General features: G+C 49.7%; 1 protein-coding gene across 1 annotated transcript; it reads left to right on the top strand.

The window, feature by feature from the left end:
- Positions 1-3,797: 3,797 nt before the first annotated feature.
- On the top strand, positions 3,798-21,773 carry BTNL2 (butyrophilin like 2; the record flags this gene model as incomplete). Its single annotated transcript, XM_080710387.1, has 8 exons — positions 3,798-3,876; positions 4,674-5,021; positions 6,583-6,864; positions 7,998-8,018; positions 12,989-13,336; positions 14,064-14,429; positions 14,839-14,934; positions 21,670-21,773. The coding sequence occupies 8 exons, from the start codon at positions 3,798-3,800 to the stop codon at positions 21,771-21,773; spliced, it is 1,644 nt and encodes a 547-aa protein (XP_080566513.1).
- Between the last annotated feature and the right edge of the window lie 246 nt (positions 21,774-22,019).

The raw sequence follows: 22,019 nt of genomic DNA, 5'->3' as shown, positions 1-22,019 counted from the left end.
TCCTATGACTGATTCTAGTTTTTGTCTCAAGCACTAGGCTGCCTCATAATAGAGGAATTAATTGGGTAATTCCCCGAAAAAAAGAGTCAGTGGCTTTCACAACACTAATTTTAAAACGCCCCCCCTCACTCCTGCCCAGTGTGACTTCTAAGCTCTGGGCAGGAGGTGGTGCTGGGCGGGATCCAGCCCTGAGCCCCACGGGACGTCGTGGTCACCTCATGCATCCCGGTCATTACCCTCCCAATTTTGGCAAAAACGACTGCTGCGCCCACAACACCAGGCTCTTCTTGCAGTAACACTGCACACCCGCACCTGAGGCAGCAGCCCTCATCCCAGAACGGAGTCTTCCGGGCCCCTCTTCTGGCCTTGTACTGGGGATTGAGCCCGGGAGCATTCTGCCTCTGAGCTATAGGCTTAACCCTTCTTACTTTTTAATTTTTTTAATTAATTTATTTTGTATGTGTGTGTGTGGTATTGGGGATGGAACCCAGAGGCTTTCTACCTCTGGTCTACACTCCCAGACCTTTTTTATATTTTATTTGGAAACAGGGTCTCACTAAGTTGCTGAGAGCCTCACTAAGTTGCTGAGGCTGGCTTTGAACCTGTGCGATCCTCCTGTCTCAGCCTCCCAAGCGCGGGGATTACAAGTGTGCACCACCACGCCGGGCTTATTTTTTATTTTGAAACAGGTTATCATTTAGCTGCTAAGACTGGCTTCAAACCCGAAATCTTCCTGTCTCAGTCTCCTAAATACTGAGATTACAGACACGTATCACACTGTGCCTAGTTTAATTTTTAACTTTGTGTGTATGTGGTTCTGGGGATTGAACCAAGGAGTGCTCTACCAGTGAACTATATCCCCAGCTACCTTCTTCCTCCTCCTCCTCCTCCTCCTTCTCTTCCCTCTCTTCCTCCTCTTCTTGTATGATTATTATTATTAATTATTATTATTATTATTATTAATTATTATTATTAATTTTCTGTACTGGGGATTGAGCCCAGAGTCATTCTACCTCTGAGCTACACCCCCAGTCCTTTCTATTTTTATTTTGAAACAGGGTCGTCCTGGGTTGCTGAGAATCTCACTAAGTAGCTGAGGCTGGCCTTGAACCTGTGATCCTCCTGTCTCAGCCTCCTGGGTCCTAGGATTACAGACATATGCCACCTCACCCTGCTGGGGAACGATCCCTTTGCCATTCCTCCTTAGGGTCCCTGCAGGAGAGGCACTGCTGCCATGGGGGAAGCAGAGGCCAAGTGGGGAGCAAACCCCTCAACTCTGAAGGTTCCAACAGGGCCATGAGACCCGCACACCCTCGCTGCTGTTTATTTTTCTCTGTTCTGTAGACCCTTCTCCATGAGGAGGGTCCGTATCTACACCAAGAAGGGAAGAGGAGGCCTCACACTGACACCAGTAACTTCAGGTCAGCTAACCCCAGTACGGGCTGGCGATAAGGGAAGAAATCTCAGGGAAACACTAGTTCAGCCTTAATCAGATGCCGCAGAAGAACTCTAACACCATGAAACAGACTTAGAAACATGTGGCCAGGACAGGAGCACAGGGCGGAGGTGCCCGCGCCGCAGTCACCGCGCTCTAGCAGCTGCAAAACGCCAAGAAGCTGGGCCATTTTCTGGTGGCCGGATGTGGCAGCACGCCCGGCACTCCCAGTGCTTGGGAGGCTGAGAGGGGGGTCACAGGTTCGAGGCCAGCCTCAGCGACTTAGTGAGACCCTGTTTCAAAATAAAAAGGGGGTAGGGGTTGTAGCTCGGAGGTAGAATGCCCCTGGGTTCAAGCCATGGCACCCCCCAAAAAAAAAATCTCTGCTAAATATGTGAGAGTAATAAAATCCTTTATCATCCAGCAAAGGGAGATAAGGAAGCGGAGTAAAGCTCGCAGTGGCAGTGGAGTCGTGCTGGGGACCTTGGCCTGGTGCTCAGGGGGCCCTTCCTGTCGTTCAGACTCTCGCAGTAGATGAGGGGACGAATATTTGATAGACGGCCTTGCTTCCGATCCCGCAGCGCTCAGATGCCATGTTCTGGTGGAAATATGGCCTGAAGCCGGGCGTGGTGGCGCACGCTTATAATCCCAGCGTTTGGGAGGCTGAGACAGGAGGATCCGGGTTCGCAGCCAGCCTCAGCTAGTGAGGCCCTTTGCCACTCAGTGAGAGCCTGTTTCAAAATAAAGGATAAAAAATAGGGCTGGGTATGTAGCTCGGAGGTAGAATGCCCCTGGGTTCCATCCCCAGTACGGCAAAAAATAAAAAATAAAAATTGGTGTGGCCCCAGGCAAGGAATCCTTTTTTTAAATATACTTTTATTAGTGCACTGACCGCAATCTCCTTCAAACTATGCACCAGACACGCACAGCGCTCTCACCATACTCCCAGGCAGGGACTGTTTCAATTCGTTTCTGAGTGCCTGCAATTATACCTCACAGCGAGGCTCAGCCAGTGCACGCAGGCGGCCGCCGCAGTGGGGTGTCTCCTGGGGAGTCCTCGGTGGAGCACGGACGAGCGCACACGCCCGCGAGCGGGTCCTCTGAGCCCTGGCGGGAGGCACAGGTGGCTCCTGGAACCCACTGGGGTCCCTGGTCTCTGGGGAGGCGCGGACGCCGGCATCACGATGGTGCCTACAGGTGTCAAGAACTCACGGGGCCCAAAGTCCACTTGTCCTCCGGTTTCGCTTCTGAGAGTGCAGCAGCTGGCGGCAGCTGGCGGCCATTCTGACCGGAGTCCCTTTGCAGAGCCCGGGCCTGCTCTCCCCCAGCCCCCAGCTGGAGCCTCCCTCGTCCAGCGCCCTGGGGCGCCAGGGCCTCCGTCTGGCTGCCCCTCGCTCTGTCCCCAGTCAGAGCAGCCCAGGGCTCCGGCCTGTCGGCAGACGCCTGCCACGTGGGCCAAGGACACGCCGGAACCACGGAGGAGCCTCAGGACGTGTGAGTGGCTCGCAGAGTCCCGTGGGCGGCGGACTGGGGTGTGGGGGGTGAAACTCTGCCACCGGTTTTTAGATATATGTAATTTTTTCTTTTTCTTTTTTTTTTTTTTTTTTGGTACTGAGGATTGAATTCAAGCACTTCACCTGGGCATTGTGGGGGTTTCTTCGCTCTTACTTCATGGGGAAAAAAAACGTTTCTGCTTTTCTCAGGCGAAGTCAGGGAAGATCATCCATATCCTTCAGCTAAGGGAAAAGGAAGAATAAGTTTCACGTGGCAAGTTAATGACCGTCTGTGCTGACTTGTAACACTCAGCCTCATTTTTATAGTTATTTTAGTGTTGTGTGTGTGTGTGTGTGTGTGTGTGTGTGTGTGTGTGTTTCTGGGGATTGAACCCAGGAACATTCTACGTCCTAGATGCACCCTGCCCTATCCCTTTTTATTTTATTTTTAAAGAGGTCTCCCTAAGTAGCTGAGGCTGACCTCGAACCTGCGGTCCTCCTGCCTCAGCCTCCCAAGCACTCCAATCACAGACGGGCGTCACTGTGCCTGGCTTTAATGCTCTTTTTGCCCTAAGTATTGTGACTTGACTCACTAGTTATGTTAAGGTATCTTAGGTGTAAGTGCACATGTTCAGAAAGTGAGTAGCAACCCTCCCACTCCCCATCCACGGTCTGCGCACACTGACTCCTCCTTCCCCACGGACCTTGCTGGTGTTGGTCTCTGGGGAGGCCGGGCAGCAGGTGCCTGGGCACCACTGCACACACACACGCGCGCGCACACGCACGTGCACACACGCGCACACACACACGCACGCACACACGGTGTGAGTGCACCACAGCCTCGCTTCCTCCTGCCCCCTCCAGGGACGATGGCGGACTTCCCGGGCTACAGCCTGTCTGGCGTGGTTGCGTCCTTCTGCTTCGTCTTGCTGACCATGAAGCAGTCAGGTAGGTCCTCTCTTCCCGAGCTGGACGCTGTGGCCTCCCAGTGACCCAGTCAGGCGCGGGGTCCCCAACTCCAAAGCACACGTACGACATTCACGAGCATAGGTGGAGGCCCTGCGCCTGGGCTCCAAGAAGGGCTCTCTGCCTCCGGCTGCGTGGTCTTTGGGAAGCCGCCTGGGCAGCGCGGGCCTTTGACTCTGCACCGGCTAGGGGAGCGCGGGCTGCAGGGCCAGTGAGACCACACGGAGAGTGCTGGGAGCCCTCATGGAACTCGCCTTTTAAAAATAATTTTTAGACCAGGCGTGGTGGCGTACGCTTGTAATCCCAGCATTCTGGAGGCTGAGACAGGAGGATCGCGGTTCACAGCCAGCCTCAGCTACTTAGCGAGGCCCTTTGCAACTCAGTGAGACCCTGTTTCAAAATAAAGAATAAAAAATAAGGCTGGGGGTGTAGCTTGGAGGTTGAATGCCCCTGGGTTCCATCCCCAGACCCGAAAAAAAAAAATGTATTGGTGCATTGTGATTGCTCGTGATAGCGAGACCCACGCGTCCCCACGTGCAGGCAACACTATTTGTTCTGTTTCCTCCACCTCCCTCTTCTTCCTCCATCTCTTCCTGCTAATCTGCTGGTCTCTCCCCTCATTTTTGTGACCTCATATCTCTCTCTCTCTCTCTCTCTCTCTCTCTCTCTCTCTCTCTCTCTCCTCTCTCTCTCTCTCTCTCCCATCTGTAAGGGAGCCCTTTGGCCTTTGATGTTTTGCGCGGGCTGACCTCATCTAGCTTCCTCTTTCCCTCCTGTAGGTGACTTTCGAGTGCTTGGTCCTGCGTATCCGGTCCTGGCCAGGGTCGGGGAAGACGCCCTGCTGACCTGCCAGCTCTTCCCCAAGAGGGCGGCCACGCACATGGAGGTGAGGTGGTACCGCTCGGAGCCCGACACGCCCGCCATCGCTCGCTGGGACGGCGCAGAGGTGGCCGGGGTGCAGATGGAGGAGCCAGCGGGCCGGATAGAGTGGATAGGGGACGGCATCGAGGAGGGGGCCGCGACTCTGAAGATCCGCAGTGTCCGGCCATCCGACGACGGGCAGTACTGGTGCCATTTCCAGGAGGGGGACCGTCACGCAGAGACGAGCGTGCTGCTCCAAGTAGCGGGTGAGTTTCTGGGCAGAGACGCGGGGTCTCGGAGCGCGGAGAGTATCAATCCGTGGTCAGCGTATTGTCAGCTGAAGAATTCTCTCTGGACCATCGCGCTCGCTCCTAGCGCCCTGTCTTCTATCCTGAGTCATTTGGAAGCGAGTGGTTCTGAATCTTCAAAGCGAGCTCACTTATAAAAATTTTCCCCAAATTTAATTTGAGTGAGTTTGATTATTAAGGAAACTTTGCAAGCCGTGACATGTCGCCATTAGCAATTCCGCCATTTGTGTCCCATGAGGCTGATGAATGAGAGGGTAAGTCAGTTACTGGTGAAGGAGCCCAGGCAACTGCCCAGCGTCCACGCCTCAGGGCCATCGTTGGCCACCGTCAGCCTCATCTATGCATCTATGAGACGTCAAGCTCAGCTTCCTTCATTAGGCTCCTTGTAAGACATGGAGCGATGAGGCCCAGGAGGTTAGGAACATTGCACTTCTACAGATATTATTCTATACTGTGTTTAATCAGGGCACCAGGGGGTTGGGGAAGAGGTCACTGCGGAGAGCGGGACCCTGCAGACTGCTATAGTACACGCACAGGAGGGGGAGGGGGAAGGAGGGGATAACCGGGTCCATTTGGTGGGGAAACATCTGAAAAGAAACCTAGCATGTAGCTCCTGGCAGGAATAACTTTGCCTTGTGCTAAAGATAAAAATCAAGCCGGGCGTGGTGGCGCACGCTTGTAATCCTAGCATTCGGGAGGTCAATTCTCTTTCTTTTGGCTAGGTTGACCAAGGGTTTTTCAATCTTGTTTATCTTCTCAAAAAACTGGATTTTTAAGCTGGAAATGGTGGTGCATGTCTGTAATCCCTGTACTTGGGAGGTGGGAACAGGAGGGTGGCAGGTTCGGGGCCAGTTTCAGCAACTTAGTGAAGCCCTGTTTCAAAAAATATAAAGGGCTGGGGTATAGCACAAAAGTAGACCGCCTGTGAGTTCAATCCCCAGTACCAAAAGAAAAACAAAAACAGATTTTTATTTTACTGATTCTTTATATTGACCTTCTATTATCTAGTTCACTCATTTCTGCTCTGATTTTAATTACTTCCCGCCTTCTACTGGCTGTGGGGTTAATCTGTTGCTGTTTTTCTAGGGCCTTGAGGTGCATCCTTAGGTTGTTTATTTGGAATTTTCTTTTTTAGTGAGAGTGTTCAATGCTGTGTTTCCTTAAAACCACCTCCATAGTGGTAAGAAAATCAAAAAGAACCGTCAGAATTTATGGCATAGAAGAGTTCATGAATAAATTACCACACGTCTTTCTTTGCAGAAGAGACACAGTCAAAAAGTTGTGTGTCCTTTCTCTTATTCTTCTGTCTAAATCTGCAGAACGTGTTCAGATGCTAACATTTAAAACTACAGATTGGAGAACCAAGTTCCTTGGAGCCCCAACTTAAGTGGGGAGGAATCTTCAGAATCCTCCCCCGAGCCCGCGGGCTCCCGCAGCCTCCCCTGAGCAACCCGGCGGCTCCTCGGTCCCGGGGCTGCGGCCTCGCGGCTCTGGCCTCAGGGCTGTGACTTCCCCTCAGGTGTGGGGTCGGCCCCGCTCATCCACATGGAGGGGCCCCGGGAAGGCGAGGTCCAGCTCGTGTGCACCGCCGAGGGCTGGTTCCCGGAGCCCCGGGTCTCCTGGGAAGCCGTCGGGGGAGAGAAGTTGCTGGCAGTCTCTGAGCATCACGTCCGAGATGAGGACGGCCTGTTCTACGTGGAGGACACGCTCGTGGTCAGGACGGCGTCGGAGGAGCGCGTGTCCTGCTTCGTCCACAACCCTGTTCTCCAAGAGAGGAAGGGGGCGGAGATCCTTCTCACTGGTCAGTGCCCTTTGTCCTGGTACTAGGGATTGAACCCAGGGCGTTCTGCCTCCAAGCTACACCCCCAACCCTTTTATATTTTCTTATTTTGTTTTGCTTTTGAAACAGGGTCTCACTAAGTTGCTGAGTTGCTGAGGCTGGCCTCCAGACCTGCTATCCTCCTGTCTCAGCCTCCTAAGTACCAGGATTACAGGCGGGCTCTAACATGTCCCGGATTTAACCATCCACTGTATTTTGATTGAGTAGCCGCTAATGATACTTCAGTGATCTTCAGTTCTACCCTTTCTTCTCTCTGCATTGATTTTTGACTCATAAGTATCACATTGTAAATATAATCAGTATATTATTTGGATTGAAGTGGCTTCCTATGCTACACTGTGCCAACGACTTCTAGAAATCTATCCTACGGTCACAAGCAGAGATAGAATCATCCACAGGAGAGCATCTAAATTATCATCGCACTTAGAAATAGCAACAGAAAGACCAAATAAGATAGTGTTGTTTCTTATGTTATAAAAAATTACATAATTGATGAAAAGCACCCGGAAACGGAGACGGGAGGACTGAAGGATGGATTGAGGCCGGCCTCAGCAAGGACCAAGAGAAAACACCTATCAATTTACACTTCCAATTATGTAAAAATTATTAGCTTTAAGTACCTGATAAGTAGATTGAGACTTTTGACACTCTAGAGTTGAAAATATTATTTTTACTCTCCATATAAATGGATAGCTTAAAATTGAAAGTAAAATGTTATGTAGTCATGTTAAAGGAAGCCAATGTTATATATTTTCAATCTGAAATTGTGCTGAGTCCATACATTTTTATAGTTTCCATGCATTTACAGGAGTATGTTTTATTTTTAACTGAATTAAAAATCAGCAGGAACAAGCAGAATTACCTAGTGAGTGATAGAACAGACAGCATTTTTGTTGTCCAGGGGAAAAAAGGAAAAACCACCGGCTCACCAATGATCTGTGGGGGGAAATCAGTATTTTTTGCACTTCATAATTTTTAAATATATTGAGTTTTCCAATAATATGTAAAACAAACTGGCTTTTCTTTTTTTAAATAGCTTCTCTCCTTTCCTCCAGACCAAATCCCTTAATACGTTATTCTCCTTCTTTTTCCAGAGAAACTCCAGACAGAGCTGGGTGAGTAGGACCCACACCAGGGTGCTGCGCCTTGTGACCCGCAAGAGAAACAGGCAGGGCTTCCCAAGTGCTGAGCTAGGTTATATGAGAGGGGACTGGCAAAGCCCGGATCTCGAGGGCCTTCTGGGAATTTTCCACCGAGTCACCTGCTGCTGTGGGGGTCCGGGGGGAGGGTCCCACTGAGACGCAGATGGCGCCTCAGAGGGCGCGGGCATCGTCTCTGCTGCATGTGGCAGGGGAAAGGGAGCCGGGGGTGGCACTGGACAGCTGGCCAGCCCTGGAGACCCTTTTACGACGTTCTTAGCGCAGCCGAGGGCAGCGTCGTAACACCTGGAGGCCACGGCCCACCACCCACCCTCTCGCCATTAGGGTCCCCAGCGGCCCCCCTGTATCGCAGCTGGGAGGGAGCTGCCGCCTGTCTGGGTGCCTGGGATCCTGCTGCTGGGGTGGTAGCTTTCCCAGCTTTGTGTGTTTTTATTTATTTGTAGAGACTTTTATGGATGCTTTGTGATTACACATTGTAGTAAGGTCTAAAGTAGCCAGGCGTGATGGCACAAATCTTTAATCCCCGTGCTTGGGAGGCTGAGACAGGAGGATCACGCAGGTTCGAAGCCAGCCTCAGCTACTTAGTGAGGCTCTCAGAAACTTAGTGAGACCCTGTTTCCAAATAAAGTATAAAATAGGTCTGAGAGGATAGCCCAGAGATAGAAAGTCCCTGGGTGCCACCCCCAGTACCACTAAATAAATAAAATAATAAATAATAACTAAAAGTAAGGTTCAGAGTGATACGTGCATGCCGCTCTTGGCGCACTCCTCCTCACGGCCGAGTAAGATCCCGCGTGTCTAGACCACAGTGCATCGCCCTCATCTGTGGACGGACGCCGGGCTGGGCCCACGACGTGGCGACTGGGAACTGATCGTGTGGGTTCTTGGCTGTTGCCCCAAGATCTGGAGGAACCACCTAAACGCAGGGCGGCTTTTGCTTATTTTAACTTTACCTTTGGTTGGGCTGCAAATGTGATTTTACCGTGCCTAAGACAAACGGGTTAAGAAATGACCAGCTGGCGTTTGAGCCCCTCGGGTTTCTCCCGCCTCCCGCCCTCTGCCCGTTTCTAGCCTTTGCTCCCAGCTCAGCTCAAGCCACCTGCTCCCTGCCCGGACGACAGGAGCCTCCCTCGTCTGTCCCAAGTCACCTGCTACGTGTGTGTGTGTGTGTAAGAAAGCGTGCCTGTGGGGTGTCGGGGGCCTCCCCACACCTGTCAACCCGTGCAGGTGTTCTTGAGAAAAGGGCCTGGGGAAGGTCAAAGGTTGCTCTGCAGCCCAGGAGAGACCTGGGTGGTAGGCCTCGCCTTCCGGTAAGATCCCTTCAGGCCTGGGCTGCAAACGCACGCACTGGGCAGAAACCTTAACTGGCAGAGCCTGTTAGTTACAGGCCAGGTGCGCAGTCGGCCTCAGGACAGGCTGCCACACATCTCTGTCCCTCGGGAAGGTTCTAGGCAGAGTCCCACTACTCTGACTTCTCTGACAACTCAGCGTCCCGACAGAGACCTGGCACCAAACACAGGGCCACGCCGCCGTGTCGCTCCTAAGTGGTTCCGCAGGAGCCCCGCGGCAGCCTCTGCCGGCCTCAGAATTAAAGGCTCGGGGAGGGCCTCTGGCCAACCCAGGTCTCGACAACACGGTTATTTTCCAGAGTTCAGTCTGGCAAATAATTTGATTGGCTTATAAGAACAATGGCAAGTTTTTTGAAATATTAGTTTACACCAGGTGTAAAAGGGCTTTGGAGAACTCATTTCATATTTCCTTACAATAGTTGTAAAAGTTGATAGATTTATTTTCATTTTGCACTTAGGAAACTGTCAGAGACGTGTGATCCGCTGAAATGAATCGCGGCGTTTGCCCCGTAATCTATCTAATTTAAAGGGCGAGTTCTCATCGGTTGCTATGATTCTGTCAACTCTGTGGTCTCTAGTAGCAGTCTCAGCTTTAAAATAAACAGGTTGAGTTAAATCTCTCGTGTAGCACCCAGTCCTGAGGGACTAGACAGACCAGCATTGGGCTACTTGAGGAATAGGTCGCATAACTGCTGCCTCGCAGGGCGACGAAATCGCCAGCTCTCAAGGAGTTCACGTGTAAGCCAGTGAGCTCCGCTCTCCAGCGGGGACCGGACTCCTCAGGGCGTATGCAGGAGGCACTTCAGGAACACACAATCAGTTCTCAAAAATGAAAACAATGAACTGGAGCAGGGCTTGTGGGAAAGTCTGTACTAAAGTGCAGAAAAGGACTATTTATTCCACTGAGCTGCTCTCGGGAGGCTCGGATTCTGCTAGAACAGCGCTTAGCAAATAGGCCTCCAAGAGTTATCAACGCGCGCGCGCGCGTGTGTGTGTGTGTGTGTGTGTGTGTGTGTGTGTGTGTTGCTGGGGGCTGAACCCTACCTCTGAGCTACACCCCCAGCCCCAACTTTTTTTTTTGGTGGCACTGGGGTTCCTGGAAACCCTTCTACCTCCGGGCTACAGTTCCAGACCTATTTTTACATTTTTATTTGGAAACGGGATCTCTTAAGCCAGCGAGGCTGGCTTCAAACCTGCATGATCCTCCTGTCTCCGCCTCCCAAGCGTGGGGATTACAAGCGTATGCCCCCACGCCCAACCCCCCAGCCCAATTTTATATCTTATTTGGAAACAGGTCTTGCTAGGTTGATGGGAGTCTCACTACTTGCTGAAGCTGTCCTCGATCCTGCGATCCTCCTACCTCAGCCTCCCCAGTACAGGGATTACAGGCATTTGCCACCACGCCCAGCTTATCATTTTTCTGTTTTTCCTGGATTCTGGAAAAACAGGAGTTTTCAGATCTATAATCCATCTTGTTCATTGAATCTTCCGACATATTCTGCTTCCTTTCATCCTCCTGAAGTTATTTTAGCCTTTGGTGACCTATGTCCAGCAGGGCAAGCCAGGTGGGGATTTGGTAGAGCCAAAGGCCAGTGCCAGGGAAAAATCCCCATGTAGGTAATGCAATGGCGCTCTGGAAAGGGGCCGTTTTGTTCAGTGATCCACCGTAAGGCGTGGGTAGAGAAGTGGCAGCAAACTGGTCTCTGGCTCACTTTTTCCCAGACATTTTTTTGAAACGGGGTCTCACCAGGATGACTGTAGGTTTCAAGCCAGCCTCATCCAGTTGGCAAGATTCTCAGTAATTTACCAAGACCCTAATACAAAATAAAATGACCATGGCATACCTGGAAGGGAGGGAGGAGGGAGGGCGGCCATCAGCAATCACTAAGTCGCTGGTGCTGACCTCAAACTTGGGGAAATAAAATCCAGTGGCTGGCCTGCCTTAAGAAGCTTGAGGAAGGTTTCTTCAATTTTTATTACTAAAATGCCACCTGGGCCAGGAGTGGTGGCACACTCCTGTAATCCCAACACTTGAGGCTGATTTGGGAGGATCACGGGTTCAACGCACGCCTCAGCAACTTAGCAAAACTTTGTTTCCAAATGAAAAAGAAAATAAGGCTGAGTGTGTCACTTGGAGGTAGAATGCCTCTGGGTTCAATCCCCAGTACCAAAAAGAAAAAAGAAAAAAAAAAAGGAAAATCCAACTGACATTTATTTTCACCCCCTCCCCAGGATCAAATCGAGGGGGGGGGGACGGCTCAAACACCCCGCGCTCCAGGTCTCTGCGCCTCTGCTCCTGTGCATGGCCAGCCGGGCGCTTTGTACGCGTCTTTATGTTTAACCCTATAACAACCTCATGATTCTGGCAGCAATGTGCTGACTCTATAGTTTGACAAACTGAAAATTAAGAAGTAAAATTAGCTGACATAATGGCGCTCGGCTGTAACCTCAGCACTTGGGAGGCTGGGATAGGGGGACTGCGGGTTCAAAACCAGCCTCGGCAACTTTGCAAGGCCCTCAGCAATTTAGTGAGACCCTGTCTCCAAATAAAAAATGAGATAGGGCTGGGGGTGTATCTCGGAGGTAGAACGTCCCTGGGTTCAATCCCCAATACCACACACACACACCACACCACACACACACCACACACACACACCACACACACACCACACACACCACACACACACCACACACACACCACACACCACACACACACCACACACCACACACACACCACACACACACACCACACACCACACACACACCACACACACCACACACACACCACACACACCACACACACCACACACACACACCACACACACCACACACACACCACACACACACCACACACACCACACACCACACACACACCACACACACACCACACACACACACCACACACACACCACACACACACACACCACACACACCACACACACTACACACATACACCACACACACCACACACACACCACACACCACACACACACATCACACACACATCACACACACCACACACACCACACCACACACACACACATCACACACACATCACACACACCACACACACCACACCACACACACCACACACACCACACACACACCACACACACACCACACACACACCACACACACCACACACACACCACACACACACCACACACACACACCACACACACACACCGCACACACACACACCACACACACACACCACACACACACACACACCACACACACACACACACACACACACACCAGATCTGAAGTGCTAAATTCATTTTATTCTAGGGGTGTTACCTGCAAAATATTTTTAGTCTGTAAACAACAAAATTACAGGTAGGTAGTGGTTCAGTTGGTGATATTTCTTCAGACTGGCACACATCATGGGAAAGTTTTTCTGGAACAAGATCAACCTGTATCTTGAGTCCATGAGACCCAGGTCTCTCCACGTGTCCCGGAGCCTCTCCCCTCCCCCGGGATGCCTATGGCTTCCAAACCTCACTGGAGATTTCCTGTAAGTGACATTATTTGATCCGTTCTGATTCAATATGTTTTGTGTCCTGTATTTAACAGCTTCCTTAAAAGTGATTGGACCTCCCCAGCCCATCCCTGTCCGCGTGGGAGAAGACATTGGTCTGACCTGTCACCTGTCCCCCGAGGCTGACGCACAGGGCATGGAGGTGAGGTGGGTCCGAGCCCGCCGTCACCCCGCGGTTCACGTGGGTGCGAATGGGGGCCACGCGGCCGGGGAGCAGCTGGAGGACTACAGGGGGAGGACCACCTTGGTGAGCGACGCCATCCACGAGGGGAGACTCAGCCTGCAGATCCGCGACGCCAGGGCCTCGGACGACGGGCTGTACCGGTGCCTCTTTGAAAAGGATGGCGTCTACCAAGAGGCCACTCTGCACCTGCAGGTGGTAGGTGAGGACCCTGGACTCGCACCTGCCCCTGCCACTTTAACATGCTTGTGCCTAGACATTTTCTCTGGCACTAGAAATTTCCTTTTCTTTTCTTTTTTATACTTTTATTGGCATATTGTAAGTAGACATCACACTGAGATAGAGTGATAGGGATATACATGTATACAATACATCCTTGGTGCATTTGCTTCAGGACCCCACGCCCCCCCACGTCACTGAGATCGGCCTTGGTCCTTCACACACACACACTGCATCATTTACACACCTAAGTCTCATTCCTCGTCACCGCCAGTGTGCAAGAGTGCCACAGGTACTTACAGTCCACAAATGGGAAAGGACCAAATTTAATTCCTTGGGTGTCTTTCTGAGTACCTCCAAAGTAACATATGTTTAGGAAAATCTGAGAGAGAGAGAGAGAGAGAGACAGACAGACAGACAGACAGACAGACAGACAGACTAGGGATTAAACCCAAGGCCATTCTATCTCTCCCAGCCTTATTTATTTATTTATTTATTTATTTATTTATTTATTTATTATTTTGAAACGGGGTCTTGCTAAGTTCCTGAGGATGGCCTTGAACTTGTAATTCCTCCTGTCTCAGCTTCTCAAATTCTGGGATTACAGGCATGTACCTTTTAATTTGTCCCCGGATATTTCAGGAATACACAAAATAAAATAAGAAAAGGCTCCCCCGCTCTCACCGAGCAGGTGGCTGGCTCTCCCCCAGGCCCGGGAGCGCCCTCACCACCAGTGGGGTCACCGCACACCAGCGCAGAGGCCCTGACCCAGCCTCCGCGGTCTCGGTCCCCAGCCGTGGGTTCTTCGCCGAGGGTCACCGTGCAGGAGCTGGCCGACGGGGGAAGCCGGCTGCTGTGCACTTCTGCGGGGTGGTTCCCAAGGCCCCGCGTGCAGTGGCGTGACCAGGAAGGGAGGACGCTCCCATCGGCTTCCGAGACCCTGCGGCCCGACGGCCAGGGGCTGTTCCACGTGGAGACCTCGCTGCTGATCACAAACAGCTCCACGGTGAACGTGACCTGCTCCCTCAGCAACCTGCCTCGGGGCGAGGAGAGAACGGCCGCCTTTTCTCTCTCAGGTCTGTGACGCTACCATCTCTCAGGCTTGGAACCACGGGCAAGGCCAGCGCAGACTGGCTCCTGTCATTGCTTTTCTTTTAAAATGTAGTTAGAGCCGGGCGTGGTGGCGCAGGCTTGTCATCCCCGCGCTTGGGAGGCGGAGACAGGAGGTTGTGGTTCACAGACAGCCTCAGCTACTTAGTGAGGCCCCTTGCAACTCAGTGAGACCCGGTTTCAAAATAAAGAATAAAAAAATAGGGCTGGGGGTGTAGCTTGGAGGTAAAATGCCCCTGGGTCCCATCCCAGTACAGGAAAAAAAAGGGGGGGGTGTTGGGGTGTAGCTTGGAGGTAGAACGCCCCTGGGTTCAATCCCTAGTATCAAGAGAGAGTGAACAAAAGGAGAGAGAGATTCTGGGGTTTCTGTTTCAGAGTCCAGGGCAACCGCTTTGTGGAAGGCACTGGCTGTGCTGGGGCTGCTTCTTGCGGTGGCTGCAGGCCTGAGCAGGAGGAAGAGCCGTGGGCAAGGTGAGCGCGCAGAGCCAGCTGCGCAGACGCTGCCGGGCTCTCTCCTCAGCGGCACCGACGCCAGGCATTCGGCGAGTGTTTGGTAATTGACAAACGGGCGCATCCCTGGCTCCGTGATGAATGAGCTTGGGCTGTACAGAGCTGACAGAAGCAGCGGGATTACGAGACAAAACTTGCTTCCCTGCTGCCCAGGGCAGAGCACAGAAGCTGGCCGCACACCGTCCCGTGGTCAAGGCGCAGAGCTGGGCTCTCACTGCGCTTCTGTCGGCATGAACATTTCACTAAGATCACTGAAAATCTGGTGATCTGCCGGGCGTGGTGGCGCACGCTTGTAATCCCCGCGCTTGGGAGGCAGAGACAGGAGGATCGCGCAGGTTCGAAGCCAGCCACGCGCGCTGGCTTAGGAGACCCTGTTTCCAAATATAAAATGTAAAAATAGGTCTGGGAGTGTAGCCCGGGGGTAGAAGGGCTTCCAGGAACCCCAGTACCACCAAAAAAAAAAAAAAATCTGGTGATCTGGAACCAACCTAGGTGTCCATCAACAGATGAATGGGTACAAAAGTATGGGGCATACACACAATGGATTCTACCCAGCAATAAAGGAAATGACGCCACTTGCAGGAAGATGGAGGCCCGGGAGAACGTTATGTTGATGAGCCAGTCAAAGAAAGTGAAAGGTCCTGCTCTCTCTCGTATGTGGAAGTGCGGGAGTAATCGGGAGAAGAGGGACTTTGGATAATGAGGGAGAAACCCCAGGGAGCGATGGAGGGGCTCAGGTAGGGTGGAGGGCGACAGGTGAAACTTTCACGGATGTACAAGATGTGAAATTACCAGCGCCAACCTCAGTATCATGTATAGGGAAGGGGAGGGAGTGGGCAGGAGCTGGGGAGGGAGGCCCGCCAAGCGCTGTGGCAGGTGTGTCCCTCTCATTCAGAACTACATCACGATGTGAGACTACAGTGCGTCAAGGAAAGTATACTGAAAAAATAAAAGAGCCGGGCGTGGTGGCGCGCACTTGTAATCCCAGCACTTGGGAGGCTAAGACAGGAGGATCGCAGGTTCACAGTCAGCCTCAGTAACTTAGTGAGGTTCTCAGCAACTTAGGGAGACCCTGTTTCCAATTGGAAAATAAAATAGGGCTGGGGGTACAGCCCGGAGGTAGACTGCCCCTTGGTCCAATCCCCAGTACTGCAAAAATAAATAAATAAAATAAAATAAAAGAGTGTATGCTTCAGCTTCAAGCCTCTGCAAATAATTTTTTTAACACAGTCTCACTAGGTTGCTGAAAATCTTAAGTTGCTGAGATTGGCCCCAAACCTGCCGTTCTCCTGTCTCACCCTCCCAAGTACCAGCATTACAGGCGTGCACGTTATGCCCAGGATTTATAGGCTGTATTTTACTGAGTAGCCACTAGTGGTACTTCAAACGATCTGTTCATTGGACCGAATAAATATGGCAAATAAGAAAAACAACCTGACGATGTACTTGCTGCCGGGGATGCCCTCGTGCTGGTGTAGGTCATCTCACATATTGGGGGTTGTTTTGATGCCCCAGAAAGGTTTTCCCCTTTAACAGTCTTACATCACTCAAGCTTGTCTGCCTGTGTGGGTGTTAAGAGCATGAAACTGATACTTGTCAGTATTGATGCATGATCGGAATGGATTTTTTTTTTTTTTTTTTTTTGCTGTACAGTGAATGTGGCCCTGGACCCTCATGATGCAGCGCGTGTGAAACCTGCTCTTTCCAAGAAACACGAGGATGTGAGCCGTGAACGTTCACGCAGCCAGACGGCCCACAGAGACCTGGCAGCCTGCTCTGCCTCCCGAGCCAGGAGGGGCTCCTGAGGGCAGACATCAGGGATGGGACAGGGTGGGTCCCGGGAGACGGGGACAGTATCTTGAGAGAGATGAGATGGTCAACACTGTGTCGCCTGAGGATGTGCTTTGGGCGTGGGTTGCTATGGAAACGAACCCTCATCTCTCCTCCAAGCCTCCTCTTCCTGAGGCGGTCCCAGAGTTAGAGGCTCCCCGACGGCACCTCTGGACACCTCTTCTTTGGTACCACCACCACCAAGTCTCCTCTGTACACCAGACTTTCTCCTCTAGGATCTGTAACTCCCCTTCAGCCTTTAAGATGATGTTGTAGATTCTCTGGACATCTTCCCGGCACCCAGGAGGGCCCCTTTGACATCTCCAAAAGAAGCAACCATCTTGAATTTTGGACACCAGGATGCTATGCTGAGTCCCAGGTCTTTCCTCCTCTCACCAGCTGCTGGGCCGGGCTCTCATTATCCTCAGGGTACCGTCAAAGGTGCTTACACTTCCCTCTGGCCTCGGATCTGACCTGGGGACTCATCCCTTCAGAGACCTACCCTGTCCATGCTGGGAGCCGCCCTGCCTCCTGATCACCATCTGATATCCATGACCAAACCCTGAAATCCAGGGGAATGCAGCTCAGCACCGAGGGGGATGTGAGCGGCAGGAGCACACGTTGGATCCATTTTGAGACGATGACAACTTGTCCATATAAGTGAGTTAGAAACACAAATATGACTTAAAAAGAATGAGAGAAACCTGAGGACTTTAACTCTGACTACTCTGTGACGTGCTGGGAAGTCCCTACTCCACTTCCTTCTCAGAATGTTAATCCCAAACGTGCAACAAGGAAAATGTTAGAAATTCCAATCCAAAAAGAAAATTAATTATGTATCACACCTACGAAAGCATCCATTTAATTTTTTTTAATTGGTGCACTGTATTCATACATCATAGTGGGATACATACTTTTGTAGACATACATGCACACATTGCCCAGTCAGCCCCCACCCGATCCCCACTCCATTCTCTCCCTATCCCTCCCTCCCATGCTTAGCTTAGTGGTTGACATCTAGTATTAAAGCAATTTATCCAAAATTAAAAATGATAATCTCACATAACAGTTTCAGTTGTCTGATACCAAGCTTTTGATGACTTAAAGATAACTTTTCAATATTTCTTTTTGCTTTCTTTCTTACCAGAGAATATTTTTTTCTATTTTTTTAGGTGAAACTATCATATATTTATATATTTATTTTTCAGAAAAAAAATCTATCCTAATATGGATTATGGACTCTAGGTACCCAAAACGATCTTGAAAAAGAACAAAGCTAGAAGATATATATTTTCTGATTTCAAACCATATAAAGCTATAATAATTGAAACAGTGTAGTACTATTCTAAAGGCAGATATATAAACCATTGGAGTTAAATAAAAGCCTAGAGCTAAATTCTTCCCTATATTGTCAAGTTATTTTTGACAAGGTTTCCTCAAACATTTGGTGGTGGAAATAATAATCTTTTAACTAAATATTGTTGAAAAATAATAATTACATGGAAAAGAATAAAATTGGACCTTTACCTAATCCCATATACAAATATTAACTCAAAATAGATAAAAGACCTAAATATAAATCTTAAGACTATAAACTTTTAGGAGAAAATCTGGGTCATAAAACCTCACAACATTGAAATTGGCAGTGATTTCTTGGTTATGATTTCAATGGCACAGGCTACAGAAGAGTATACAAACTCCCTAAAAAATAAAAAAAATATTGTATATCCAAAGACAATGTAAACAGAGTTAACAGTTGCTAATAGAATGGGATAAAATATTTCCAAATGCTATATCTGAAGGTATATTAATATTCCAACTAGAAATCCTAAAAATTAACAACAATAAAGGCAAACAATACCCTTTAGAGATAGGTAACAGACTAACATAAATAATGAATCTCCACAGATAACCAATCTTAGTTGTCTGTTGGATGGAAAATCTTGTTTCTCTAGTTCTGATGTGTGTTACCTATTTCTTCTTTGTAGTTAATCTCTTTGAGTATTTTCTTTAGTGCTGGTTTTGAAGACATAAATTCCTTCAGTTTCTGTTTGTCATGGAAGCTTCTTATTTCTCCATCTAATTTGATAGAAAGTTTTGCTGGGTAGGAAATTTTTGGCTGGAAGTTGTTTTCTTTCAGAATTGGGAATATGTTACTCCAAGCCCTTCTGGCTCTCATAACTTGGTTTGGGAAGTCTGGAGTGATTCTAATTGGTTTGCCTCTGAATGTCACTTGGCCCTTTGCTTTTGTTGCCTTTAAGATTCTCTGCTTGGCTTCCACATTGGTCATTTTGACAATTATGTGGCGTGGGGATCCTCTTCTCCGATCCTGTCTAAAGGGAGTTCTATAAGTTTCCTGGACCTGTGTATCGACCTCTTGCTCTATGTCTGGAAAATTTTCTGCTATTACTTCATTGAAGAGATTGTTGATCCCTTTGGTTTCACTTTCTTTTCCCTCCTCTATTCCGATTATTCTTAGGTTAGCTCTCTTAAAATGGGCCCATATTTCTTCAATATCAGATTTCTGCTGTCGGATATTTTTTTCTAGATTAGAAACTATGCATTCATTTTTGGATTGCTCATCTTCTAAGAGCGAGATTCTGTTCTCCATGTGTTCTAATCGGTTGTTTGTGCTTTGAATTGAGGCCTTTACTTCATTAATTGCATCCTTTATCTCTTTTTGGCTCTCTCTGAGTTCTTTTCGAAGCACCTCTATTATTTCTACAGTTATTTTCCTGATTTGATCTTCTAGAAATCTCTGATTTTCAGTTTTATCGGGTTCTGATGTTGTGGGGTTGTGTCCATTCATTGCTCCAGTATTATTCCTCTTTCCCATGATTTCGGAAGTTTGTGCCTTCTCTGGGTTCTTCCCTTGGGTCACTATGACTTCACTTAAGGTGTTCTGGATCTCAAGTCAGTAGTATCTCAGACCCCACTACTCCTTTACTGGGTTGTATCACAGAGTCTCCAACCCAGAGAGTCGATAGAGGCTGCTTTAGACTGTGGGGGGTGCCAGGTTGCACGTTCTCCTATGGTGTGATATCTCTGCCACCGCCCCTCTCCCACTGGGTCAAGTCCCAGGGAGTACAGTACTGGGATTTCTCCTCTGTGGCCTGCAATTTGACTCACTGTTCTTGAGTACGCAGATGTAGCTGTACTGAATTCAATGAATTCGCTGCTGCTGCCGCTGGTGGCAATATGGCGCCGCTCGCTGCTACGCCCTCAGCTGTGGGGCTGTAGTTTTTCTTCTTGGTTTTGATTTCCACTCTGAATCCCTGCAGCGTGTGCTGAGCTCGGACAATGGAGCTTTAGGTGATCTCTGCACGGAGAATCCCGCCTGGCTCGCATCCATTTAATTTTTGAAGAAAAATCAAGTTATTAAAAACTTGTGTGAAATTAAAGTAATAAAAAGAAAAAGGAAGTACATAATTTAAAAAAGCAAGCACCTCCAGATGTTCAACTGTCAGGAAGTTTTTTTTTTTTTTTCCTTTGCGGTACTGGGGATGGAACCCAGGGGCATCTACCTACGAGCTACACCCCCCAGCCCTATTTTTTATTCTTTATTTTGAAACAGGGTCTCACTGAGTTGCAAAGGGCCTCACTAAGTAGTAGTTGAGGCTGTCCGCAAAAGCGATCCTCTGTCCCAGCCTCCCAAATGCTGGGATTACAAGCGTGTGCCACCACGCCCAGCATCAGGAAGCTTTCTAAATTAACTCAGTCCTTTGGGGATTTTAGGAAAACTTCGCAATGTAGGCAGGATTGATTGAATCCCTGGCCATTGGTGAACAACAAGTCACTTAGTCAGTCTCTGGTTGAAGGTTGGAGGTGGGCTGATGTTCCGATCCACTCGTCCTCCCTTGTCTTTGTGGTGAGCAGCCCCAAGCTGAGCCTACTGGGAAGGAGGCCACATTTATCTTCTATAGTATCACACGGAGTAAAAGGTTAGTCACTGCGAAATGAAATGATTAATGAACTTAAACAGAGAAATTAAAAAACACCCAGATTACAGTGCACTAACAGAAATATAATAAGCACTCACCTATTATAGGTATATGGAAGTCACCTATTATAGGTATATAGGTATATGGAAGAATGCCTTACAAGATAATTTAATATAAATATGCTGTTTTGGCCGGGCGTGGTGGTGCACGCTTGTAATCCCCGCACTTGGGAGGCAGAGACAGGAGGATCGCGCAGGTTCGAAGCCAGCCACGCGTGCTGGCTTATGAGACCCTGTTTCCAAATAAAAATGTAAAAATAGGTCTGGGAATGTAGCCCGGAGGTAGAAGGGCTTCCAGGAACCCCAGTACCACCAAAAATAAATAAATAAATAAATAAATAAATAAATAAATAAATAAACTGCTTAAAGTTTATTAGTGGGTCCTCCCTGTCTCAACCTCCCAGGTACTAGGATTCCAGGCATGCACCCAAATGCCCAGCTCTGCGATCTCTCTTGAACGCATATTTCTTTTTTTTTTCTTATTTCCCTAAATAAGCCTAACTGTAGTTCTATTCTTTGTCTTGAAAATTCCTTTCCAAATTGTGTCCATGCCACGACATATATAAATTACCAAGTGAACATAAATGCTCGTCTTTGGGCACTAGACAGTCTTTGTAAGCCCGTTTGCATGAAAACAAACAAAAAAAATACAGAAATCTGGTCTGCCATTTATCAACTGAGATTTCGGGAGGGCGTGGATATTCACCCAGGTATTCAAATGAGCAGATGAACGCTTGCAACTAAAATATTGTTTTATGGTCCCATGAAGTCCGAAGTCCCAAGTCTCCTTCCCGGCCGTGGGTTCACTCCACACCCCGCCTGGCCTCGGAGCTGTGTGAGGCTGACGCTCTTCTTCTGGCCCAGAGGTAGCGCCTTGGCTCAGTGGCCGCACTTGGACGGGGCTGTGACGGCGCTTTCCAGGGCCCGGGTGACAGACCTGGAGCTGCCTATGCGCTGGGATGGCGACTGAGCCCAGAGATCACCAAGGCACGTCACTCCTGAGGCGCGAGGGCCTTGAAGGTGGGCCTTGTTTCTGTGGGTCCTGCTACGAGCGCTGGTGTGTTCGGGGGTCTGAGCCTACAGGCCCAGCTTCTCTAAGAAAAGCATTTGAGCCCCCACGAGCAGGCCCCGGGCAGGAAGCTCAAGGGCAGGATCTGTAACCCCGGCCTGCTCACGGTGGCAAAGGAGGGCACTTGCCGGCTTCTGAGGGTGGGAT

This window comes from Muscardinus avellanarius, assembly GCF_963383645.1.
Source record: "Muscardinus avellanarius genome assembly, chromosome: 14".
Lineage (NCBI taxonomy): Eukaryota > Metazoa > Chordata > Mammalia > Rodentia > Gliridae > Muscardinus > Muscardinus avellanarius.
The sequence above is the reverse complement of the archived record's forward strand: the minus strand, read 5'-3'. Positions and strand labels throughout refer to the sequence as shown.